The following is a 27,575-nucleotide window of genomic DNA, read 5'->3' as shown; positions in this document are numbered from 1 at the left end:
TAGTGTTAAACATTTGGTAGCTTTGTGCGAATGGTGGCTGTTCGCCATGAATGTTTTGTTGGCTATTGTGCAATATGTTACAATGATTCTTCCATTGTACTATTTAACAGTGAACTCACAGTTGACGGTGATGTCTACAGTCTGGACATCTGTGTCGATATCATTGACAGCTGTGCATTCATACGTCCCTGCTCTCTGTCTGGAGATAGCTGGGATTTCCAGGTACTCGTCGTCCGACGCCAGGTCCCCTGTGAAATAAATACACACAAAGTGGTCGTTCTATGTAAAAAAAAATCAGTGACTTGTCAACGGTTGTGGTCTGAAATGTCATTTTCAGATGTCGTTTCCCTGTGTGAAGAAGTGAGGTTAACATTGGTGCACAGAGGTGAAAATGATGATTAAAAAGGTTGCGGTTGATACAAACCTGTGGACATTTGCTACAAATTAAAATTATTCAAGTCATTCAAATTCAAACTCTAATTCAAACACTCAATGCTCTATATTAAATTCCACCTTTGGTGGGAGCACAATTGACTGCTTTGAGCCTTGAGATTGCATAAATGATTATTCAACTACTTGGCAAAAAAAAAAAGGAGAAACCTTTTAGTGTTTGGCATCAAACAAAGAGAAAAGTTCAGGGCTTAGGTCCACTGCAATTTTGAGGGACGGAACATCTATGTTCAGCAGCGAATATGAAAGACTCTGTTTATTATTCGAAAAAACCTGATCTGGTTTCAAAGGCTCAAGTCACACAGCTGCATATGTGTCAAAAATTATGTAAATAAATAGAGTCAATATCGGGGCATGTACTCAACGCTGTCTGTTTCTCTGATACTTCGCTATTGTTTCCTTAAACACCTACGCAGAGCAGCCTTTGAACCTGCTGACATTTTTCTGAGGTTGTTGCAAGGCTGGGTGATTATTGCTTTGTATGGCCCCACACTCATTATCACTTGTCTGTCAGAACTTTCATATTTTCCTCTATGTGTTTTTTTTTTTTTTTTGTCTCTCAAGCCTACAAGCACACCGGGGCTACATATCAGATGGGAGAATATGAAAGGGAAAATGCCAACCCCGGTTCTTTTTCCTGTAACAATTTGACACGCTTGACAGAGACGCTTAATACAGCACTCAACGTAAAGTACAAAAGACATAATTGACTTCAAAACCTCCTCCCAAGATGTTGGGTAGGTGACAGTAATAAATTGCGCATGGATTCACTTTGCTGGGCTTAGGCACAGCACCGAATTGCACCTGGGAACGTCGTTACGGAGAGGAGGCTTCGCCGACACGCTGATCACCTGACGGGGGGTATCAGGAGGACTCGCGTACGTGCGGCGGGTTCCACTCTGTTCCCTTTCTATGTCTCTCCTGTTCCTTCTCTCCTTGGCTCCGTCTCGGAGGGGGTGGCTAAATTTTGCCAATAGAGACCACAGTGTCAGTTAAACGCACGTCTTTAAATCCTCAGAGGAGAGTTAAACGAGACAAGCCTGGCATCTGAATGCGCATTTTCAAAGCGTTCATGTTAAGCGTCAGTTTTTATGGCAGGTACGTTCGCATTAGCGGTAGGGGTGACTATTCTCAAGATTGACAAGGTGTTCATATGAAATCAATGTTGCTCCACGCTTAATGGCGCTCGTAAAAAAAAAAAAAGCTTGATAGTAAAACCGATGGATACGATGGACATCAGTCACGAGGAAGGCTCTTCATGTAGCCGTCGCTTTGCTGTGGCCTTCCTCATCCTGTCTTGGTTTGCCAATCACCCAACGGTGCAAGCAAAGACACTGAAAGCAGTGTGCGTCGTCCCTGAGAGTGATGTCCAAAGAAAGAACTTCCTCTTTATGTGTATAAGAGAGAGAGAGAGAGATGGAGAGAGAAAACAAATGTTGGCTCAGCAAAAACAAAGAGCTCACAGGATGCTTCGCTACCTGCTGCATAAGCACCGAGAAAAGACCCACGGCTACATTCGAGAACTCCTTACTGCCACTTTGAAGGTTCTTCCACTTATACGGGTAAGTAGATCACAGCACAACAAAAAAACATACTGCAGCACGTCAATGGATATTTAGTGATTTGTTCCAAGTTCCCTCCCGGGGACGAACGTGTTTTATTAACTCGACAATTGACGGGTCTTTTTGCTTTCTCAGTCTTTCCATAAAGGGAGCTGCTGGGTCTGTGACCAAGTCGTTGCTGAGACAGTACAGTGTCCTGGCACTGTCATCAAAGTGACACGGGGGGACTTTGGGGGGGGGGGGGGGACCACACACGGAGGAGAGGATGGCAGGGAGCAGAAAGCGATGGGAGGCAGCAGGTCTCAGGAGAGGCAGGCAGAAGATAGCGTACCCTCCGTGTCCCTGAAACGCCATTCTCGTGCCTCCCTCGCACTCAAGGGCAAGGACGAAAATGGGGTAGAAAATGGAGAGCGGGAGAAATAGATTTGTGTGCAGGGCAAGAGGAGCAACTTTGGAGGGAAAAAGACAGGGGAGCAGATGCTTGAGGGATAGAGGCATTTAAGGAGAAGGAGCAAGGGACTGCTATGAGGTAGGGTAGGATTTAAATTAAATGAGGTGCATGGGTCCAAGAAGGGGAAGAGAAAGAAATAGAAGTAGAATGGCAAATAGGAGCTGTTAACATAGAAAAAAAAGAAAGAAAAAAAAACCATAACAAAAGAGCGAGTGGGAGTGTAAGTGGAGATGTGGCTGCTGCTACCAATGTTGTCTTGAGGGAATGGCACTCGGAGCGAAATTTGTTCAGGAAGAAGCGACGGGGCTTTTGTTACCCAGACAAATATGGAGAAAGAAGATTTATTTAACAGATGCCCGAGAAGAAAACAAAAGCTGGTTCAGGTCGATTTCAAGGTAAACAAACACATCAGTGCAGATCGTGTCCTAAACTGTGCCTGTGTGGCAGTCGCTGCGAGAGGTAAATATGTAGATAGTTATTTTTTCACTGATTATCGGCCCTGGGCATATGGAATTTCATAATGTGCCAATCCAGCTTTGATGTATCATCCGCTTTGAAGAAAACAACATAAAAGGGGTGAGCAAAAAAAGAAACATAAAAATACTGTAGCTTGGGGTTCTATTACCTCAATGTAATGAGGCGGCCTTTCTTCTATTGAAGAGGTTTGCCAGCGAAGAGAATCTGTTGTGACAGTATCACTTTGATTTGACCCGTCAATAGCATGCATATTTTTGAGCCTACAAAGCACTATGAATACCATGACTGTTACTAATCTGTTAGGCCACAGATCCTTTGTGTTTCAGCGATACTATGGGAGAGGCAGCGGCGTAAGTGTAGGCTAGGTGATTTAAGGCTGTGCAGAATCTAGCCAATGTTGTGCCACCCTTCTGTCTCGGCTACTGTGTGTTCTACAAAAAAGACACATGCTGCAGGAGTGCGCTCCCATTGATTCTTAGGCATTGCATTCTACTCTGTTAAAAGAAATTGTTAACAATTGCAATTAACAGACTCTATTCAATAAACTGAGAGGGCTCTACAATTCACTCAAGATTTCATTGTGAAATGTGACATTAAATCCAGGCAAGGCTGAACAACAGAACAGATTGAAAAGGCTTTTGAACACCCACTACCCACTTGTTTTTGTAGTAGGAAAGGAAAAGGAAATACAACCTTGACATGAAGCCATGCACTTCCCCAAAACACGTTTATTTTTTCACGATAATAATAATCATTATTTAGTTAGCTAAAGTTATTATTTCAGTGTTTAACAATCCACTTCTAGCCATGTCCATTTAATTTACGAGATGCATTTAAAATAATAATATATCTTTATAGTTATCATTACTTGTTTGCATATGGATCTCCGCATTCACTGGGTGTAATGCCACTGTGCAGCCTGTATTCTAACAGGTGGCCACCACAGATCCTCTGACTGTACAAAACATTAGGAACACATTATCTTACCAGGAAATACACTGACCATGTGAATCCATACCTTACAGATTTCCTCAATTAAATCCATTTGAGTCATGCAGGGGAGATGTACAGCAGATGTAGGAGAGGTGTCAGGTTAAAGAAAGATTTTCTAGCTCTGTGACAACACTAATTGTCCAAAAAGAGAGTGCAACTCAATATTGGGAAGGTCTTCCTAAAATTTGGACTGTATTTCAACCTCTGATTATGTGTTGCCATTTGTCTAAAAACACTTTTGAGTCCTCCTCCCAATGGAAATGATTGCTCTCACAACTGTGTACAAATGCAACAACTTCTACTTCTGCTATCTACTACTGGCACCTGCAAATGGAGAATAAGTTTCCTACAAAATGTGAATCAGCTAGAATTGTAAATTATACACATTTTAATCCAAAGCAAAATAATTCATGTCAAATGTATGGCATTTTAATGTGTGACATAAATGTAAATTTCACTTTGATTCAGGCAATTTTCAGTACTTTCTGATTTATAGTTTATAAGTTATTATGGAAACAGGTATTTGATTTTCAGAACCTGATAAAACGCACTATCGCTAACACCCAAATCAAAAACACGAGACACGGTATCACAGTATTTAAGTGAGAGCTTCATTACAAATAGTTTTTTCACCTTCCAGTCAACCGTCCGCTAAACCCATAGCCACGTCGAAAACAACCCATCAACCACATCTGACTCCACCGACTCCAATTTCAAACGAATCTTTCCGGGGCAACCGAGCCGGTGTAATTCTGGAAAACTTTTATTGCTCCGAGGCCAAATTCAATCACGTACGCGCTCATTTTGGCTGCCTTAATGCACCGGGGCGTCGGCTGGCGGCCTGGGCTTGACAAACTTTGCAGTCAGGCTCTGTGGTCTGTGGGAGATACCGAGGATCACTTCTGATCCGCCACAAGCCCCTAAAGCCATCTATCTATCAAGGTGAGGGGGAGCTGGGTCAGGGCTGTGCGAGAGCCCCGGCCTGAGCATGGAATATCATCAATCCTAACACATCCACACGCACACACACACACACACACACAGAGGCTGGATCTTTATTTATTTAATTCGTTCTTTTTGCCACCCTGGAGTGCTTGCAATAGCCGGGCCCACAATGAATGGCCCCAGGCTGAAGGAGAGTTGCTCTGGAGCTGGGAGACGCCGCAACAGAAGTTTGGACTACAGAAAGTACTGGGGCATTCTATGCTCGGCTATGCTGCGCTATCTGTGAGAGCGAGGGAGAGGGAGAGGGAGAGGGAGAGGGCCGCGGAGTGTGGCTGGCCGCGTTATTACCCAGTTTCCCTATCGGCCTCCTCCATCGAATGTTACAGATGAGACTGATAGACGAGGTAAGCTGGGGGTGCCGCACGGCGAAAAATGCACCAGTTATGAGAAAAATAAACTAGTGAATCGCTGTTGTGCTTTATCCCGCGTGAAGAAAATCAAAACGACAGCTTTTCAAGCTAAAGCCGGTCCATTTACATTTTCATCCCACACTAAACTAAAAGCGTCATACATAGACGTCTCCGAATTGTAGTTTTGTTTTGGTTTTGAAAATAAAAAAAATAAATAAAAAAAGATATTTCCTGTGAATTTCAATGTAGTGTCTCAGATGTGGATTTTTTTTAACATAAATAAACATAAGCAGCCAGTCAGTGTGTCCATTTTGATCATGAAGAGCACTGGGATGAGAAAAGAATGAAGAATGCCTTTCAATGAGGCTGCAGCTCTGAAAAAGCCTTGTTTTACATAAAGATTCGCTATCAGTCTAGTCTTATGCTAAAAACTCACATGGTAAGTGAGTTTCTGTGTGCAGCCACCTGCCACACACACACACACACACACACACACACACACGCTTCCTCAGCGATCTCGCGGTGCGCAGAGGCACAGCAGAGATCAGAGTTTCCGATCGGTTGTAAAGCTTCGTTTTCAGGCCTTTGCTTTATTAGAAAGTGTGCCATGGAGAGACATGAAAGATGCGAGATGCGATTGATGTGCACCCTAGGGAGTCACCGAGACACCTTTCATAATTGTAGCTTTCAATTATCCAGTATTTAGTCCACATTTATCACGAATCATGACATATCAAATAACCTCATATGACTGTGCCATACTGTCCCTCATCCTGTTTATAAAATGGGAAGACCACCTGTATATAAAGTATGTTTGCCTTCTCCAGAAAAGCAGTGGAGATGAATTATAACCTGGACACCTTGATAATTCACCAGGAAAGACCATATCAGTGATTTTTCCATCTTAGGGAATTTTTGCTGCCAAAATGTCCTGCCGTTTTAAAAGAATTTGATAGAGGCCTGAGAGGTCTGATTTATTTACCAGAGGTCCATTTCAGTATGCGATATTATGGTGATTACTAGTGCTCTAGCAGGCAAGTTAAGACAAGTGCAAGTGAACCACGCTGTCACAAACATTGCCTACTCTTGGCAATAAGTGCCAATATTCTGACAGCATGTTTTCGACCCATGAAACTAGCTGGCTATCTCAGTGTTTCCTAAACAATCTGATTACCTTAGCCAGATCATAGGCTCTCACCTACTTTCCTCATATTCATGACTGTTCAACGGGGGAGAGATCCGCGTGATTTGACTGTTTGCAATCAAAGGTGAAGTGAGAGTAATACTGCAGCAAATGCAGCGAGCGCTGACAGTGTATGAGGAAACGTGACATCTGGCATCTGGCACTGCTGTCTCTGTAAACCTTTTCTCATGACCATGTGGAGCTGTGAGAGGAAATAAAGATCAGCACAGTCAGTTTGGTTGATCAGATCCAACCGTTTAAGCCGGGAGTTATTGGAAATAAAAGACCATCTTCCAGCCGAGCACAGCTGCATTTCACTGAGAAATTCCATAAAATAAATTAATTAATGAATTAATAAAAAAACCCAATTATTTTCAACAAATATCGCATGCATATGGTCATGCAAATTATCTAATGAAAATGATATTTGTGTTATTTGCTGAACAATGTTTGAATATGCACAATACGCACCAATGCATTAGAATAGCAAAAAATTATAAAGATAAAACAAAGCAGTCCAGAGTTAGTATCATCTTTTAAATCATTTCTAAACCACTTCACTTCTAAATAAATTCTTAAAATTATCGTAATTTTTTATAACTTTTATTCATTTTCATCCTTGTTGCCTTGTGTGTTATTTATTTATTCCATTTGTTTTATCCCTATGGCTGGGTCTATTTATTTTTCCTTTTTATTTCATTTTATTTTGAATGTATTTCTGTTTCACCTTATTAATATTTGTTTTAATGATTGTTATTATTATTGATTATTATTAGTTACACAAGAATTTTGGACCGTGGATGATTCAGCTACCTCAATCTCCTACTTAACAAAAATGTCTTTATCGACAATTATATTGAATAGCAGAGGAATGAATAACTCTGTTGTCATTGTCAGAAGCAGAAAGTTAAGGCAGCTATGAATCCAGCTGTTGAATTCAGTTAATGGAAATTCACAGCAGTGGCTCCTTGAGATAATTGAGTGGGTCAGTCCCTCGCCTCCGGAGCCACATGTTTGCCCCCACTGGCCTCCAATTCAGTTCTACCAGGCCTGTCTCTCCTCTCTCTGCCTCACTATTTTACTACTGTGAGTAAAGAATAAAATTACAAAAGGGTTGAGTGGACGGCTCACTCTCCAAAATAAATAAATAAATAAATCCTGTTTATAGGTGCAATTGTCCAAGCGTAGCTCATAATCATATTGAAATGGGATTAACAGCCTGTGTTGCTTTCATAAGCTATTGATTGGGCTGTTCAAGAGAAAAAACAAATAAGCAGCTTTCCCTAATTAGGGAGAATGTTACCTTCTTATCCTCTCAGCTGGAACACCAGCGCAGACCGTTTAAACTTCCAGTTAGACTGCCATTTAATTGCATTTGTAAGTTTATCGCTTTCACTATTTGAAAACAAATCCGGTGCATTAAGATGGTAACTGTTAATGTAGGTAAATTGAAACCTAGGTAAACGGATAATGGGCTGTTTAAGATGAAAGCACTTGGTGAGATGCATTTCTGTTGTATTTCCCTCACACTATTCAGGTGCCAAACTCTTTCTTGCCATTAAATTTCTACGTGATTTTTAAAAAATTCCGATCCAATCCACATTATTGTAATGAATTTGTATGCAGCTCATGAAGAAAATGAATCAGCGGTAGATTTGATGTTCATTTGTAGAACGCTGGAAATACTACTGACAACAGAGAAACAGAAAGAAAGCGGCAGTGAGAGCAGCAGGACACTCAGATCATTCATGAGGTCCTTCCAAACCATTTTGCTCAATCTGAGGAAAAAAGTCAAAACGAAATTTATCCAGTCAGGCCACCATCTGGGCAGCTTGAAATGAAACTATGTAGCACAGAAGCAAACAAGCATTTCCTATCTAGATGTGCATATCAAAGAAACGAGCAACACCAACCTCAGCAAAACAACATTACTTCTGGAACTACAAATTGCTAAAATGGAGGACAGATATAAATGGGATATTTTGTATGTATTCAGAAGAAGGGATCGGGGGTACTAGTGCCAGGTAGTGTTTACAAGCAAATGCCAAGGTGGTTTGCCAGTGTATATAGATGGCCATTGGAGACCATCAGATCAAGCCTTGGATATTGATCATTCACGGACCGGGGAAGTTTTGAGGGATACACCACTGGAGATGGATGAGTTGTGATGTGGGTTTTATTGCAGACTATAAAAATATGTGCCTTGCTGCCCACGGGTATACAAGGCAACTTTCAAACTTTCCTCTTTTTTTGTAACAATAAACCAACATAATGAAGAGACAATTTGGTAATATCAGAATAGCAGAGAATTTGATAAGATCCCTACTATTAGCTGATTAGCTGGCCTAAGCGATATAACTTGATAATAAGCAAATTCTAAAACATGTATTGTTTGCAAAATGTTTAAATATCCTGATTATACATGCAGAGAATCTAGTTATAAACTATCAATACAAATTGTAAGCTATAAATTCTATATATTTAATGAAAAGTTTAAAAAGTTTATACTTTAGTGTAGACCTTAGTGTAAACAACATTTTTACACAAAATTTTACTTTCTAAACAATCAAATTTTCTTTGAAAAAAAAGAAAAAAGAAAGAAAAACGATAACTGGGTGCCTTTGTGGCCCAGGTTAACATGGCACTACTGGTCATCTAACTGGTCATCTATCTATCAGTGGGGCAACTCAAAGACAGGGGAGAGTGCACAGAGGGAGTACACCCCAAAAGAAAAGCAGTGTGCTGGCAGCATGCACTAACTAAGGGATCTGACTGCAACCTCTTGGTACAGAATTTCTGTCCTTGACGAAGAATGTGATGTTGTGTTCAGCATGTCCCCAGCAAAATATCAACATGGAAGTATTTATTACTGCTCGGTCAGTGTGCTGCATCCAGTGTCCTATACCGTCATCGTGTGACAGGACCAGGCCTGAATGATCCAGAGGTTCCGGGCCGGGGCGCAGCGGCAGCGGGCGTGCTAATTATTTGGTCGATAATCACTAGCGAGTCTTTTGATCCTCTGTTCCAAACACGAGCTCTTCGCTGTTAACACCGTGTCCCGGATCAAAAACAAGAACAAAACCCCTGGTATGCACACAAAGACCAAAGCACCTCACTGATTACATCACTGTCAGACACCAGCATCGGGGCTATATCTGCGTCATGGGAGCTATGACAAGCAAGGGGATGGACAGATTACCAAATGACCACAGCCAATATCAGAGTATTGGTTTTCTGAAAGCTAGAGAGCAGACAAAGTGGGTGCAGTGTGAGCTGTGACGCCTTCAGTGTGAGTGGTGGGTTTTACAGTATGTGCACCCACATAAAGCACCAGGCGAAAATTCTCACAATGTATGAGGAGTCAGTGGTCCCGAGTCTATTCCTATGGCTCTATCTCCAATTCACGCTATCCTTGCATACAGCAGAATGCCCCGGCTGTTACCATCCCTATAACATAAGTCCCTTTTCTCCATCTTCCAGTTGCAGCATTTGCGGCTGTACCACACCAACTACCTTAAAGGCAGCCTTTCATGCGATTATTACATCAATCCAGACAGCCAGAGCGGGATCAAATAGGCCTCATCGCCATTTGACAGTCACGTCAGACACTGGGAATCAACAAAATACTGCACCTTTACACCAAAGTAGTCCTCGATAGTCGGTAGTCTGTTGGTACATGCTTCTGTATGGTGTTATACAGACACTACAGCCACCAAAGTCCTTTCATATGAAATGTCAACACCTTTTGAAAGAGACTTGACAGTACTGTGTACCACCCTCAGTTATTATAAAGTGAATGAACAGAGACTTTGTGTGTTGTGAGAGAGCGTGAATGTGCTGAACCGGGTGCTTGACAATGTAGTACCAATGGCAGTAATTACAGCCAATGACTTATTCAGGATAATTCCTGCATTGGCTACTACTATATATTACAGGGGTCTCTAATCATGTGCCATAGAGGGCTGCGAGTAAGAAGGTTTTCATTCCAACCAAAGTCTACACCAGGTGATTTCACTGATTAGTTCTTTCTCTCTGGGTGAAGGTGTGTTAATCAGTGAAATCACCGGGTGTTGACTTTGGCTGAAATGAAAATCTGCAGACTCTCAGCCCGCCATGGCACATGATTGGAGACGACTGGTGTATTATGTACATGCTTTACTTATGTGTGCTCCCATTTAAACCTGTGATTCAAAATCCAAAGTAAAACAAGACATTTGGGAATGCGAAACTAACAGTTATAAATATAAACCCTGTTCCCTGAAAGGTGGGAAACACAAAATGCATGGCTATGGGTGCATAGGTCATGCACCCATGTGACCCTGTGTTGAAGACCTTTCAATCATACTTGTAAGGCCCAGGAAAGTTTTGCACACCCACACACTGGAATCAGTGACGTACTAATGCCAATGTGTGGGCTCATTTCCTCAGTTCTAGACTGCTCTTCACTGAGCCCAACTTGGGCTGTTGGAGGGGCCAGACAGTGGTCCCCCACTGGTCAGGGGTTGAGATAGGAAAGCACACAAATAGCTGTTTTTTGTGAGCAGAAAGCCTATCTTTGGACCAGAAAGGTCTGTGCTGTGCACAGGGTACAGGACATGTAGCTTCCTAAGACCCCAACAAAGGGGATGAGGGCATTGCTAGGTCAAAAGCCAAGCCACACTTTGTGCTTTAGGCACACAGGGAAGATTGGGGTATAAAATGACTTTAGAGCTGTCTGGAGCAAATTTAGCGCCGGTGAAGTGAACTAACAATGCATGGGAAAAATACATAACCAGGGGATGTGTCTGTGGTGACTTCCCATCAACACCCACGTGCCATACCCTACAGCAGACAAGTACAACTTGAGTGTGGAAAAGGAGGATGCGTGATTCAAGAGCGCCTGTAGGAAAGAGGATTTCCACAAAGGAAGACTGGGAGGATGTCCCATTCCTTTTTTAACACCGCTAGTCAAATGCGCACCCCTTGAAAGAATAGAGCCACCTCAGGATAATACACTAGTGCTTTGAATAGGGCAAATGACATCAGGGGGTAAGCACATCAACCTTACGTTATTCCTCTCAGGGGCAAAGCCCACAGGATAAATATTTCTTGCACAATTGTTGCTGACAAGTGACTGAGTAACGTAAAAATCCCTGTGTAATGGGAGACACCACAATTGATCGACATTCTCCAGAAACTATAGCCTTGCTGGGCTCAACCACGAGCCACCATAATCATGATGAATTTCTCCAGATGTGCCTCCCTGAGTGTGGGCAAATCAGCTCCGCTGGGGGGAATGCATCGTAAAAAGAACAGAGAAAGGTGTGTATTATGATTCAGGATCTACCATATCTACCTTGCCAAACCGCTGCCATATTTGGGAAACGCTCCAGATTAAGTGTAGCACCCATTCCCCTGGTAGAAGGTAACAAGGACAGACTGCCTTGTTGTTTGCTGTCGCCTTTCCTTTACTGGCATTAAGAGAAAGAGAGAAAGCAAGAGAGAGAAAGGCAAAATCTAATGCACAAACACTCTATTGTGCACATCAGAGAATACATAACACACATGATCCTGGGCACATGGAGCTTTGTTTTTGGCATGTGGCAAATAATGGTGTGACTGACAGCATAGCCTGATTTTCTTGTCATGAGACACCTTCACAGAAATGTTTGATCTGCCTGACATTTTGAGCCAGAGATTTTTCCCTTGGGTTTTGGGAGCTTGAATAATCTCTTAATGAACGAGATGTAGGTTTGCCAAGCTTTATCTGTAGGGCTTGGCCACTTGAATCTCATTTCAGGGAATTTGAATCCAGCCTAGTATTGGCCCTGGCGTCCCGGTTTCTTAAACTGTTCTTTAGGCGAAAGGGTCTAAGCCCAGGTTTAAACAATGTGCCTCGGGCAATTGAGTTTCAGCAACACTTGGTTTGACAATGTTGTCCAGATGCGGAGGGGAATAATCAATTTCGTCCATAGTTCTTCACAAGACACACTCACTTCCAAAGATCTTCCGAATTCATATGGGCTAGTAGCTTCAAAAGGCCTCAAGAAGGTTTGAGTCTGAATGTGTGCAGTATAAACCCTTGGAGGAAATATTTTGCATTTGGTGCATCAAAAAGCAGGTAGTCAAAAAATAAATATACTGTCTTCTTCATTGGGAATAAATAAAACAGATACATGTAAAGAAATTTCACTCAAAAGTTTGATTTTGTTCTCAAAATTAACTGTTTAAGTCTCAAAATTAAGTCTCAGCAGCAGAGTAGTTACATGACCAAGACCTGCATCTGCCTTCTTAGGAAGCGCAATGTACAAAATTGAACTTGATAATATTTTAATTCAATTCCTGATGAACAGGTTTCTAGCCATCACAAACACTGTTAAACGCAGAGTTATGAAAGTGTAAAAATATATGATTTCTAATCTGAATTACAGATTTACATAGATATTGCTTTTTGATAAATTTTGGTAACATGATAGAATCAGTGTTTCTAGCCAATACCCTTTGACACTGCAATAGTCCTCCTTGATCCCAATTGTTTTGAGTCACCAACAACAACTGAAAACCCATCTAAAACTTGGTCTCAACTTATATTAAATTACTCATTGAAGATATCACAGCATTGCAGGAAATTTATTTTGGAACTTAACTGGGAAATAATTGGGGTTGAGAGGTCTAGTTCTGTGTGCTGTTGTTCACAGGTAAGATGTGTTGTTCTGTCAGCTAATTAATGCCTCCAAATAGACGGAGGAGTTCTGGGGTCTCGAATGACTGAATGACAACAGAAATCAGCCAGAAAATGCTCCAATCTCAACACCACCCACGTCCAACGATAGTGCTATCGTTGAAGGCAACAGAGTCAAAGAGTCTGGTTAGGACCAGGCAAAAACAACCTAAAAATTCTCCAACAGTGGCGGCAGTTTTTTAGTCAGTCTCTTCAACAAAGCCCGCACAATAATGTATTCTCCATCAGGATGTAACATTTTGCAAATAGGAGCCCATCAATGTCCTCTCTCCCCGCTTATCTCCTTACAGACAGGTCAGTCACACTCTTGTCATATTAACATTTCAATTCCCAGATCCCTGTTGGAACACAAAGGACGGCGAGGATGAAAGCACAAAAGCTCTGGGTTTAAAATGTAATTCATTATGAATGCAAGCATCTTGCCTGATTAAGTGAAGCACGGACACACTGGGATACAGAAATAGCAGCTAACATTTGGGTTTCTTCGGTCTTGCGTTGGAGATAAGCAAAATGGAATGAATGCTGTTGAGCATGTACAATGCAGCTAACCCGACTTTGAACATACTCGCACACTCTGAACCGTGGCATGCTTGTCTCCGCATAATGCTCCACACTATGTTAATGTTCCCGGCATTAATCCTGTCATTCAAAGTGCCTCCACAACATTTACATCCATCCAATTATCCTAATTAATTAGTCCAATTACAACAAGGCCAGTTTATTTTCCTATGCACAATTACGTTGTAATGATAATTTGGAAACAGGTAATGGCGGGTAATAACTGGAGCGAGAAATTCACCGGAGGTCGCTCAATGTCAAAGATGGTGTGATAAACAGAGAGGGGAGGTGAGGGAGAGAGACAGAGACAGAGGCACAGAAAGTAAGAGAGAAGGACGATGAGGAAGATGATAAGGAAGCACAAGATATGTGATATTACAGAACAAGGAGAGGATCGATGACGAAAGGGAGACGGGTCTATAGCTAATGTGCTTAGAGACAAACAAGTTACCTGAGGGGGAGATGAGTTTCCAGCTGATCGAAGGCTCTGGTTTGCCGCTGGCTTGGCACATCAGAGTGACGTTGGAGCCTTCGTTTACCATGAGATCTTTTGACAGGTTGATGATTTTGGGTGGCACTGTGAAAGAAAATGAAATATGATTAACTACTGCGTGGCATTTATGAGAGTTGATCGATGGTAAGTTGCAATCCCAGAAATCCAGAAGTTCATTGTCGTCACATTGTGAAACATTTAACGCATTCCATGTAGTTTATTTCCTTCTTTTTCTTGTAGCAACATAACTTCTGCACATCAAAGTGTATACCTAAAAAAGCCTTGATGAAGTAAAAACTGAGAAAATGTAACCATTGCATTCCCTGCAGTGGACCATCACCTCAAAATGTGACTAAGTCCACCTTAAGATGGCATGGCAGACTTTTGTTTAGGGAGGGGATAGGTGAGGAATTCCTGTGTAAAAAAAAAAGGGTGAATGATTTGCTTATAAAGTCAAGGGGAAAAAATGAATTATTCAGAAGGCAGCCTACCATTTTGTTATAATGGAGATAAAGCAAATTTCACTTTTCAAACTCAAGTCATCTATCAAATCATTGGGTATGGGAGACCCCACCTGAATTGCCATCAGAGTTGTGTCGGGCTGTCATTTTTCATAATTCCCTCGGGTTTGATCGAGTGGAGTTCTGATGGTGATTTTTTTTTCTTTTTTTTGGGGACAGACATGGCAATATGGGGGATTACAGAGGAGCCAGTTATGCAGTGTGCTCTTAATTCTTGATATCTCATACTACAAACCTGCTGGGTCATATGGACAGTCAACTACAGCCTAATTCAAATGGCACTAATATTATCTGGGTGTGTCCATTCATTTGTAGTAATTGCTGATGCCACATCTGATTTGAAATTTGTTTGAATAATCTGTCAAGTCAACATTTCACCTCAAATTACCAACTGTGTGTTGGCGAAGTCCCCTGATAATCCTGGTCCCACGTGAAGACACATCCCAGTAATCCCAAGCACATCTTGAATAAAAAAAGCTCTTGCTTTTAGATTGCTTGTATGATGGCCAATCATTTTGGTTGTCAAATCCTTCAAACGAAAAACATTTTTGAAGCTTTTCCCACTTCCAGCAGGAAAACATAAAATTGTCCAAAATGCCTCCAGCAATTTACTGTACGATTTCAGCAGTGTTTGTCCAATCCAATGTTAACTGCTGGCAAAGGTGCACAGATTTACCTCAAGCTGGCCACGCCCACCTGAGCTCCACTGTTTTCCACTTCACACAGACAAAAAGGAAAAATGAGCGAGAACGTTCAATGTTACTCAGGTAGAAAACGGAAAAAACTCATAAAAAAAGCTTTGTCGTTTGGAAGATTGCCGACTAGGTACACGGACCCTTGATGACAACAATGCTGCAGATCCAGCATTAATTGCACATACAGTATACCCAGATCATTATTTTCACCTTTCTGGATTATCAGTGATCCAATTTATTACTGAAAAATAGTTTGGAAACTACGCATCAGTGTTGTTAACTGTTTTGAAGAGCCATTTTTAAATATTCACCACTAGTCAAGTTAGAACATGTTCCATTTGTGATTCCATTTGTGGAAGATGCCTTGTTACAGTCGAATCTGGGGGTGTATCAAGTGTTTTGTCAGAACACCTTAGGAGTGAAAACGTATGCATGGCTGCACCTTCAGTGTGATCCACGAGGGTAGAGAGGAGCCAGCTGAGTGGGAGAGGCAGCTATAGGGATCCAGGAGCTCACTCCCCTGGGGAAATGTTTGCAGCACAAGCTCAATTTTAGCAGTCTACTGCACATTTTAAGGGCTTCATTCCTGCTGAAACTTGATTTGAAGGAACACTGATAAGTGCATGTGATGTGTAGGGGTGGAATGATTCACAAAAGTAACAGTTTGGTTTGGTTTGGCTCAAACCTGTATTGAGAATTGAAGGATTTCTTGAAGTTTATAATTGTAATTGTTTACATGATCTGTGTATTGTTCTACAGGAACATTTACAAGTCCTATAGGGGCTGTGGGGCCTGCCTATAGGGTGGGGTAAGACCACTGGAAAGACTCTAGGCTCCTTCGAAGAATCCTTCAAGATCTCATCTAAATTGATTTCCTTTTGAGAGGAAAAATTGAGGGAGTCACTCTCAGACAAGTTATACTGGCTGACCAGAGGTGCCACCAGTGTGAGAGTCACTGCTCAATATCTTTCTTTCTTTTGTTTTTAATGTCATTTTATGTATTTTTGTGTATGAAATGTGCTATATAAATAAAGTTTGCCTTGCCTTTGCCTTGGTACTTGTGCCTATCAGTAGCATTCATTTATGAGACAATTGCCATTAATTTTCCAAAAAAAAAAAGGTTTCTAATTAATAATGCATGAACTTCAACAGTACTTTTTGAATATAAAGATTATAAGTCAGAACCTACAACAAAGCCTTAGAACAGTGAAAACTCAATTCCCTCTTGCAGCCCACAAGCAATTAAAAACAATAAAGGAAGATTATTTTTTATATGGAAATGGAATCACTGTCATGTTTCAGTGTGCTTTGTGATATAAGTTTCTTATTCCCAATGGACAAATGAAGCCTTTTGTCAGTGAGCTTTGAATGCAACAACCAGAGAAAGTGACAATTCGCTAGTTGTCTTCTATTCCAGTGAGAAGAAAATCCACGCAAGCTACTACTGTTCGGTCATTGTGGGCACCGCACAGAAATAAACCTCTCCGGCTGTAAAAAAACAAAAAAAACCCAGAACAAATCTTTAACACACCTGCTGGGTAAGTGCTTAAACATTTATATTGCCAAGATTCATTTCAAGGTAGCTAAGAGGCCTAGCACTGCTTGTTAGCTTAGCTAGCTACTAGCTACGACCATGCTATCTGCATTGATTGAGCTAACCTGGCCAAGTAGCATACAGATAGCCATAATTATTATTTTCAGAGGTGCATGGCGGTTAATTCAAACAATGAAAGCTTACATTACATGACAATGTTGACAGTTTATAAAAATAATCACATTCAGCCTGCAAGTTAGTTAAACTACTAAGCTGGAGTTATTCAAATCACAAGTTGGGTTCAAAACAGAGTACAGGACTTTGGACTTTTTTTTAACATCTTGGGTGACTTGGTGCACTATCCACTATCCACATTAACAGGCCATTTAGTCGAGTACTAAGTCTTGAAATTTTCCTTCAAACAAGTAACAAAAATCTCCCAATGGGGTGAGATAATTTCACTTGTTTACAACGCAGTCTCACCTGCTGTGAGAAACAAGACACACCATCTGGTCTGACTGAAGTGAACTGCCCAACCTTGCTCCTTTCCCCACCCAAGCACAGTCCTGAACAGCAAAATTATATCAAAGTATAATCACACTGTCAACAAGTTTACCAACAGTTAAGCAGCCATTGTTCGCATTCTGATTTATTGCCTATGTATTTCATTTCCATGCCCATGCTTTGAGGAGGTAGTGCACTATTTGTTTGTTCATGCAGTAGACACACTGCAATAGACATCATTATGCATTGTCAAGTCAAGCCTGTTAAAGCTCAATAAGCCCAATTAGATGTAGATTTAGATGTACTGACTCAAATATACCACAACAAAAATAACTGCTACCAAAGATAAAATTCTAAATTTGGCCCATCACTCCACAATATGATGAAAAAATATATATAGCAGTTAAAAGATGTAGCTAGCCAGCAGCCAGGGTTTGTGGAGCACACTGCACCTCTGGAAAATACAAGAGTTTGAATGAATTTGGTTTGGTTTTCTATTCCATAAGGTCCACATGCAACACGAACCCCGTGCAAACAGAGCTTATGTTTTCTTGCATTTCACATCAATACAAGCCAGCTTTTAGTAAACAAACAAAAACAAGTCACACAAGTAGATGATGTCAGACAAAATGTTTTCCAAAAAACTCAGGCTGCTTTGTGAAAAACTATATGAAACTATATTTGAACAGTGCTGGATGAACACAGAGCAAATTGCCTCTTGAACCACAAAAGGATATCTGTTCAGGAATTGGAATCACAAATATTACCAAGTCCACTGAGAGTGCTGCCCCAAGGTGAAGAGAGATGGTTACAATCAGGAGTACAAACCTGCATACATGGATTGTAGCGTTCGCTATGCCCTTTCCATCTTTGCAGTTCACTAAAAAAGACCCAATGAAATTTTCTAATGCAAAGATCAAGAAGCTAGTCATTCTAAACGAAAAAAACGAACAAAAAACACAGGGATAGCAGTGACTTTTTAACAAAAAGCCATGGATGGAAGTAGAGAGCGTGTGTAAGTCTGAAACGTTTGCTTATAGAATTATAGAAGCAAACTCCTCCTCAATATCATCTTGAACCCTGCTAAAGTGCCAATGATAATAATAATTGTCATCATTATTTTCATCATCAATATTAGTAAAGAGAGACATGAAGGGATAGCCTGTCCATGCTTCCAACACAGTGCACTAGACGATTGAGTCACGCATGTTGTTCTCATGCCAAGAACTCATCTGCTCATACCTGAAGACACCTACCCAACAATACTGACTCATATTGAACACAAATGAACCGATATCATGTTTTTTTTTTTCCTGGGTTCAGGGTTGTCAAGGAAAACGAGGCGTTCGCTGCCCTCATCGGTATCCAGTTTTCCATCCCCGGTGAAAACAAGGTGCCAAGGTGGTGAGGCATACATTCCAATGCTTTACACCTTAAAAATACAATGTGGATAGGCATCTCTCTCACCCTTTCACCTCCAGAGTTTCAGCGGTGCCTATTCTATGGGAAACAAATTCTGAAATAATTTTCAGCCGCTGTATAGCCTACGTCTTTTGTTCAAAAAGATTCTTGACTGATATTTGTTTGCAGCCTTTTCAGTTACAGCCCTCAGGGTGCAAAACGTGCAGTAAAAGCCTAATTCGAGTGGCAGAATAGTTGAATACTGCTTTAAAAAAAGTGACAACATCAGAAATACCTAACCGTGGATTTGTACCATAGGCAACTCAATCATTCAATCGAATTAGAAAAAAAAAAACATCAATCACTTCAAACCACATTTGCGTACTTGTGTACAAGAGCGCTTTCAAACTGAAGCCCTGAAAACCAGCAGCAAGCAAAGTAAACAAGGTAATGTGTGAACGCTAAAAAACTATCAAATGGACTACTGTAACTGAAATGTGATAATTGTTCAATCCCAGCTATTTAAAGACATGTAACTGCAGTGTGCGTGTTGCTGTGTTGAAAGGATGTGTTTTAATCGCTTTTTGGATTCAACTGTTGGAGAGTGTGTTTGCCCTCTGGGTGTGTACTGGAGAGCAGCGGCGCCTGAGAACTCGAGGAACGTCGAGCTCTACAGTGAGGTAAGTGATGAAATTTTGAACAGAATCAATTGTCATGATGGCAAAACCAGGAAAATAAGAGCAACAGCCAGGTTGAAAATAAACGGAATTATCTTTTAGCGGCGTATGAAACGAAGCAGTGGTATAACTGGCTCCATAAATAATTCATTCAACCTGCTCTCTGAGAGGTGCTCTGTTTTGGAAAGCACCATGGTTTCTGATCTCAGGGCTCTGGGGGGAAAAAAAGCTGACATCATAGCACAGAGCTATAGGACTTGTGCAGCATGGTTAAAAGCGATAGATTCAACTCTAGCTATGCGTTAACGTCTACCAAAGCTGATTTTAAATGCACTCTAGTGAGGTTACTTTTGGGATGCAGGCTGATAACACACTCACACACACAAACACACACACACACACACACACACACACACACACACACACACACACACACATACACACACACTCGACATCCTGCCCCAATCTGTTGCTGTTCTCCGTCTATCATGTTCATAGTCAGGAAAAAAGAATGCATTACAATAACTGGGTGTACTCTAGTTCAGACATTATCTCGTAACATCAAAATAGGTTGCTTGTTTCATTAAGTGGCAAATTAATTAGTACCAGCAAAGAAGTTGATTTGATTCTGTTACATTGGACATTTTGGGTATACCTGTGTACGTTTTGAAGTTTATTTGTGCATTGGAGATGTAGCATGTTCCAGCGCGGTGAAACCAGACAAGTGAAAGATTACGTACATCTGTTTGGCTAAGTGAAATTCACCGTAGTTTTTTTTCGTTTTAGACCCGTCCGACTTTTGTAGGGAGAATTCTTAGTGGAGCAGCACAAGACCAACAACCAATAAGACCAAAGGGTCAGCAGTAGAGACTACATGCCCGATGTGGAACTTGTCATTCTTGATTTTTGCAACAAACTTAGGCTATATTCTTATTGCTATCACAAATTAAACAAGGCATTGCTTAGTTAACATTTGCTTACCAAACTTACCAAACAGAAACGCTTTATTTTTTTGGCAATGCCGTTTCTCTGTAGCTAAACAAGCACAGATAATGTTTTTGAATCTGATATATAACATTGTTTCAACAGGATCTTCAACTGGCAGTGCCTGCTGCCCCTGCAGTTGTCCTTGCCATGAGCAGAGAGAGCCAGAGCCACACCACCCTTAAGAACCAGAGACTGACATTATTCAAATGAATTAATGTCATTACAGTAGCTCTATAGGACATTATTTCATGCAAATAGTGCACATACTGTACTAATATCTTCTTCTGGTGTGCTTATAGCTTCTCAGCTGGAAACTGGGCTGAAAAGGGGCTGGAAAGGAGCAAGGCCCTTTTCCTGAGGTAGAGATTTACCACAATAGAGGAAAAATCCAGCTCGGTAGTGGAAGGCGTCCCCCTCTAAGGCTCACTTTACACCAGGCATTTACGTGCGATTTAGCCGGATTACATTTACACCTGGCATTAATGTGTCTCCATTGTCCACATCAAGTCCACATTGAGAGCCAACTGCGCTTTCTCGTGCAAAATCCACACAGCCACGTACATCACCTCCTCCCCCAAATGTTATGTTTTGAAAGTTCCTCGGGTGCGGGTCATCTGAAAGGCGCGGGTGGCCGCTCGTCAGGCTGCATTCATATTAGGCACTTTTTCTTGCTTTTCAAAATGGAGGAAGAAGCTGTGTTAGAAAACTGGCATATTGCACAGTATGCCAGGAAAGGGCTGTTTTATGCGGGTGCTTTCATTTCAGCCGTGGGCAGCGCTGCCACTGTTCAGAGGACTGGATGGATGCGGGAACAAAGTCAAGACTGGTGAAGTGTATCTGCCTACAGAGTTTGTGTGTGTGGATTAAAAACAGTTGCGTTTACACTATGTGACCCTGGCTGCCTCTGGAGGTGGTTCGGGCGATCCGAATGCAATCCGTCCTCAAAGCATCTTGGGTGTATTTAGACCTGTATTTTTACGAGGTTAAGCGCTATCCGATTACAATCCGGTCACCCATGATGCATGTGAAAGCTGGGTGTAAAGGGGGTCTAAGTTATTATTAAGAATTATATAAACTATGGGTATTTGCATGCTTTTAATCACATTCTCCAATTCGTTGGTAACAGCATGAAATAAAACTGTGGGCATTGTGAGTGTTCATGTTCTAATTTAAGACCAAGACAAAAAAATCTGAATTCTTTACTTTTCAGATGCACCATGTTCTGAGTTGCTTAATGCCAAGCTAAAAAAAACACCGAAAGTCAATAAGTAAGTAAATAATGTAATTTAAACATGTCATCTCTGCAGGAAGATCGCTAAATGAGACACACATATTACTCCAGCATATCTTTCTGCTGGGGCCAGTGCTCTTAAAAATAGCTATGAACCAGAATGTGCTGCCATGGAGGCAGCTGTCAGCTGAGAAGAAACTGTAAATGATTCTGTTTTTTGTTTTATAGATCCTGATGACCTATAACTGTAAATAGCTCTGTTTTTGCTAGATCCTGATGACAAATAACTGTTCATTCTAGTGTTTCTTAGGAATCCTGATGACAAATAACTCAAAATGGCTCTGATTTTAATAGATCCTGATGATAAATAAGTGTAAATGGATGCATTTTTGCAGATCCTGATGACAAATGTAAATGGTTCTGTTTTGGGGGATCCTGGTGACAAAAAGGTGTAAAAGGTGGATCTGATAAGTAACTGTTCTGTTTTTTGTGGATCTTGATAATAAAATAATACCTATGTATTTTGCCCTAAATTGTTTTTCTTCTCTAAGTTGATTGTTAAAGGCTTTAAGAGTTACTGGATGCACACCACCAATACACAAACACATCCATAGCCTTGCCAGAAGTCTGGATGATTTTCTTTTAACAATGTAAACCTTTACAATAAATTCTAGATAGCTACAAGAGAAAATAATATTTGCCTATTAGAATTAGGGTATATTATGAGGACATCTGCAAAAGATGGCTTTCTTTGCAAGGGAGTGTTAAAGACATGCCTTGAGACGAGCACTTTAACAGATGAAACATGTCCTGAGACAGTAGTCATGTCTGAACAAGATATCTTAAGATGTCTAGAACGTCTCCCATGTCTCAAGACGTCTCGAGACCTGGTTGACGGCTGGCTATGATGCCAATGATTTCTTCAGGGCTCCTCGTACTTTCAATGAAATGCTCAGTGTGTGTATATTGTACAACCTCAATGACCACAATAATAGCTATAGTAATACAGTCAGATGCAAAACATATAACTCCTATTAGGTTTTGTCCCTGTTAAATACTATTTTTACTTTTCCTGACAGATCTGTCCAAGCCTTAGCTTTGTCATCTCCATTTCAAAGTACAGTAACGAGGACAGATCTCTTTGTGCAATATTTGAGGATCGTCAGCTAAAAGCATATGAATATACAGTGTCACCAGCGCTTTCGCTTGTTTCAGTCACGTCACACTTGTTTTGCAAGACAAATCTCTATGAATAATTTATTGGATGTCAGCTTAATCCCCATTTACCCCTCTTGAATGACAAAAGCATACAGCAACTGTGTCACTGTTGGTTCTATTTAGCTGTGGTTCAAGAGGCCACGGGTGAATCGCTATAGTGTTTGTGAAATCAAAACAAAGGGTTTTTCAGCTGAATTCAATATGAGCTGTCGAGTTGCCGAATACTTGAACTGCTGTGCGGTGACACTGCTAATTATGATACAGGAACCATGCAAAAAGTTGACTTCTTTTCATAATCCTTGTTTGCTCGGGAGACAACTGACAGCGAATTGGCTTGAAGTCAATTGCATCTATTGAAAAACCAGTGTGCCATAAAGAAATGCCAGCTAGTGATCCAGCATGAGGTAAATAATGCGCAAACCACGATGCATGATTTCAGTGTGGAAACGGACACATTATCTAGAATCCTTTTCATTACCTACAATGGGGTCGTGGCATAATTTGCCTATGACAATGTGGGTAAAGTAGTATTAGCTTCATAATGGAACTAGAATTACTTAACAATTTAACTGCTATCTTTGCAAAGCATATTTCCCGGGGATCTGAATAAAAATCAGCATGTAAAAAGCTGCGTTCAATGCCAACAAAATGCCTACTGTGTAGGGCATTGTCCTTTTCCTTTTCCTTTGCCAGGTCTGTCACACAGCCAATGAAAATATCTACGTGCATGCGGATGCGTTTGTGTGGGTGTGTGTGAGTGTGAGTTTGTGTGTTTAGCCATCAGATTGGTATTCTCTGGCCTCTATCTCATATAAAGCGTGTTAAATTGCCTTTTAATAGAGCTGTACCCTCACATCACTTCTGAAGGTACACTGCAGAGCTTCAAAGAGTGCCCCGAATCAACAGGCAGTCTATCATAAGAATATATATTATCCTCTATGCAGGCGGTTGAGTCCTGTAGCATTTGCAAAAGTAATATGTGGTAATCTGCAATGCAAAAATGCAATAATTTGGTGTACCCGGTAAAAAGGAAGGCCAAGGCCCTACAGTGCAATAATTATTACGGCCCTGGATTTTGGAATAGCTTGACTAATGACATAACATTGGTCGACTTAAAAAAAAATGTATAAACCTGCCTTTTGGTTGTCAGTAATGCATGCTGAATTATTGTAGATCTTTTGTTTTGTGATATTATCATAAAATATGCAATGGGTTGCTCTTTTATTGGTATGTAGGAATATGTTTGTCAAATTGTATGTATGTTTTGATTGTATGATGATGTAGCCTACAGTATGTATGCATGTACTACTACTAGTAGTGGCAGTGGCAGCAGCAGCAGTAGTAATAGCAGTAGTACTAGTAGCAGTAGTAGTAGTAGTAGTAGCAGTAGTAGGCCTAGTAGTAGTAGCAGTAGTAGTAGTGGTAGCAGCAGTAGTAGTAGCAGTAGTAGTAGTAGCTGTAGTAGTAGTAGCAGCAATAGTAGTAGTAGCAGTAGTAGCAGTAGTAGCAGCAGTAGTAGTAGCAGTAGTAGTAGTAGCTGTAGTAGTAGTAGCAGTAGCAGCAGTAGTAGCAGCAGTAGTAGTAGTAGCTGTAGTAGTAGTAGCAGTAGCAGCAGTAGTAGCAGCAGTAGTAGTAGTAGCTGTAGTAGTAGTAGCAGTAGCAGCAGTAGTAGCAGCAGTAGTAGGAGTAGCAGTAGTAGCAGCAGTAGCAGCAGCAGTAGTAGCAGTAGTAGCAGTAGCAGCAGCAGTAGTAGCAGTAGTAGTAGTAGCTGTAGTAGTAGTAGCAGTAGCAGCAGTAGTAGCAGTAGTAGTAGTAGCTGTAGTAGTAGTAGCAGTAGCAGCAGTAGTAGCAGTAGTAGTAGTAGTAGCAGTAGCAGCAGTAGCAGCAGTAGCAGAAGTGGCAGCAGTGGTAGTAGTAGTAGTAAACATACCTCAGCAAATACAAAAGCCAGGTCAACAAGATGAACTCCTGAACAGCACTGTGTATGACTGGAATCTGGACTGAGAAACAGAATGCTACCCTGAACAACTAAGTCTGCTCTTCAGACAGCACTTCGCCCACTGTAAACACATCTCAATGACACAGTCAGCATTGATATTATTGTACATTAGACACTAAAAGTGCTAGCTTTCTAAGCGATCGCTCAGAAACATTTGATCTCAAATAATAACGGAACAAAGACAAGGGCAAAAATAAGATAACATACAGCGATGTAATCAATGGTACTGCATATTACAAAAAGACTATTCTACCCACAAGGTTCATTCTTGACAGAAGTGGGCAAAGCACTAAGTGAACAAGAGTTTTCTCAGTATGGGTGCTGCGTAGCCTAGTGATCAGGGAAATTATCCTTCAACCAGAATACCCAGGTTCAAGCGCTTGTGTTGGAATACATCCGCCCTGCTGAAGTGTCCTTAAGCAAGACACTGAATGCCTACCAGCTCCAGGGCTGCTGCTCTGGAGCTGACCCTAACCTCTGACCTCTCTGGAGGGGGGCAAGCAAAAAGAGAACAGGGATTCAGGGTATCACAGTGGTTCTCAACCTCTTAAAATTAAGCAATGCCTACTAGCGACCCCTTGTCACAGGCTGCATAAGCAGAGGGGTCAAGAGTTCAACTAAAGCACGATTTTCCCTTTTCATGTTGTTTCATTTGATTATCAGGGGAGGCCTAGAGGCTGAAAACTATTCAGTATTTCACAATAAAGGCAGAAATTAGAGAAAAAATCTGAAAATTACACATGATAGTAAATTTGGATAGTAGAAATATGTTTTTTCCTATCCCACAAAACATCTTGCGACCCCCCAGAATTATCTCGCAACCCTTTGGGGTGTCCTGACCCCCAGTTTGAGAACCACTGGAGTATCACACATTAACAGCAGGAAGGAAGCCTATACCGTCCACATGGATCCGAGTTTATCCAGACAGCGCAGCTTGGACTCTCTGCTGTGATCACTGGGCAGTGGGAACGATGAGTGTAGTGTAGCTGGGATGAAAGGAGCATTCGTCAACGCACCGGGCAAACAGCTCGCTCATTATCTCACAGGGCATCCAGCAAAATTTCCAAATGGACGCGGAGAAATAACTTCTTATGTCACTTTCAACAGAAGCTGGCTCCTCCTCTAAGCATTCAAAAGCACATAGCGGTGGCAGGCAAGCCGGCACCATTTATTTTAATGACGCTCTTAAGAGTTTACATTATAGGCCACAATAATATTACAATATTAATAAAGTAAACATCATTAAGGGCCTTGCTTAGCTTAGAATGCAAGCTGAGGAGGGAGGGTTACCAGCGTGCTATATGTCCTTCAAATGAGGAGGTGGATAAAATTAATTAAAGCAATTTATTCCTTCCATGAATGTGTGTAATTGGCACACAAAGGTTGTGGGGAAGTTGCAAACATTTCATGATATTAAAAATGTTGTCAATGCTGCCTTAAGAAAACATACTTGGATATATTCAAATGAAATAATAATATATAATATCAGCATCTATTTCAACACAGTCAATAAATCTCACGCCATTCTCTGCTGTGTGTGCAGGCCTGTTTGACAAGTAAATGATGACTCTAATGCAATGTAATTTTTGGCCCCATGGGTGGCAACAATCTACCATTTGAATGCTTGCGGCCCTGCTTCACTGAAAACGCTCATGCTTTCCACAGTGCCCCTCTGGAGAAATTGTTTGATAGACACTTGGTGGGCTGATTGCCTATAGGTTATGCGAGATTAGGTAAGAGAATTATGAATATGTCAACAGCATGCTAGCTTTTAAAGGTACCAGGCCTGTAGGCAACGGAATAAGCGATTGGCAAAGCCAATGCAATGTGGGGAGATGACCTTTTTATTATCTGGTCTGACAGGCAAAAGCACAGGGAATCCATGAAGCACAATATACAAGGGTAAGCCAATTCAATCTATCTATTATAACAAAACATACATGTTTGAAGGCCGATACTCCTTGTAGGAATACAGTAAACAAGCCTTGTGATAAACAAGCTTTGTAGGCAGGTTGTAGAAACTCATAAAAGATACAGTAGGGCTTTTCTTTCTTTACCACCTGCTACAGGACTGGGAGATGGACTTCATTCAGGTTGCACATACTTTCATTCTCTGTGTTGTTTGGCAGAAGGTGGCGGCAGCAACAGCACCCAGTAATGGCTCTACCCCACACATTGTATTGTGACTGACCTTTTCTGTTCAAGTATTCCTTGGCTGCCTCAATCAAGCCGCTATTCTGCTGCTTTGGCTGTTACCAAGGCAACAGTTAAGATCATTCTCAAGTTTCAGTTTCTCACACACCCGAAGTTTTAGCTGACTTATTTATTGTATGTGGCTGGGAGACTGCAAGACAAAGAAGATGTGTTTACCGAGTCTGATAGATCACCCGGCGGCGGTTACAGGTGCAGGGCCTTTGAAGCAGCCACCTAAAGCATTCAACCAAGTACAGTAACACACAGTCTCTGAATTTGAAATCTAATAATTACTTTATGGGAAGAAAAAAAAAAAAAGCCTTGACCTCCTTAATATAACATTGACCATTCCTGGCGGGTATGATGGGCAGT

General features: G+C 41.2%; 1 protein-coding gene across 1 annotated transcript in view; it reads right to left on the bottom strand.

The window, feature by feature from the left end:
• Positions 1–119: 119 nt before the first annotated feature.
• LOC139646207 (opioid-binding protein/cell adhesion molecule-like) overlaps positions 120–27,575 on the bottom strand; it is a gene marked incomplete at its 3' end in the record, with an annotated part of 94,924 nt that continues 67,468 nt past the window's right edge. Inside the window, exons 3-4 of the mRNA XM_071522149.1 lie at positions 14,202–14,327; positions 120–248 (exon numbers count right to left, since the gene is read on the bottom strand). Of these exons, the coding sequence (XP_071378250.1) occupies positions 120–248; positions 14,202–14,327 (255 nt within the window). The remainder of the gene's footprint in view (positions 249–14,201; positions 14,328–27,575) is intronic.

Source organism: Centroberyx affinis, unplaced genomic scaffold, assembly GCF_046629955.1.
Source record: "Centroberyx affinis isolate AG114_WGS23_722 - 3 ecotype Tasmania unplaced genomic scaffold, CSIRO-AGI_Caff_v1 ptg000958l_1, whole genome shotgun sequence".
Lineage (NCBI taxonomy): Eukaryota > Metazoa > Chordata > Actinopteri > Beryciformes > Berycidae > Centroberyx > Centroberyx affinis.
Note: the sequence above shows the minus strand (reverse complement) of the source record. Positions and strands in the feature narration are given on the sequence as shown.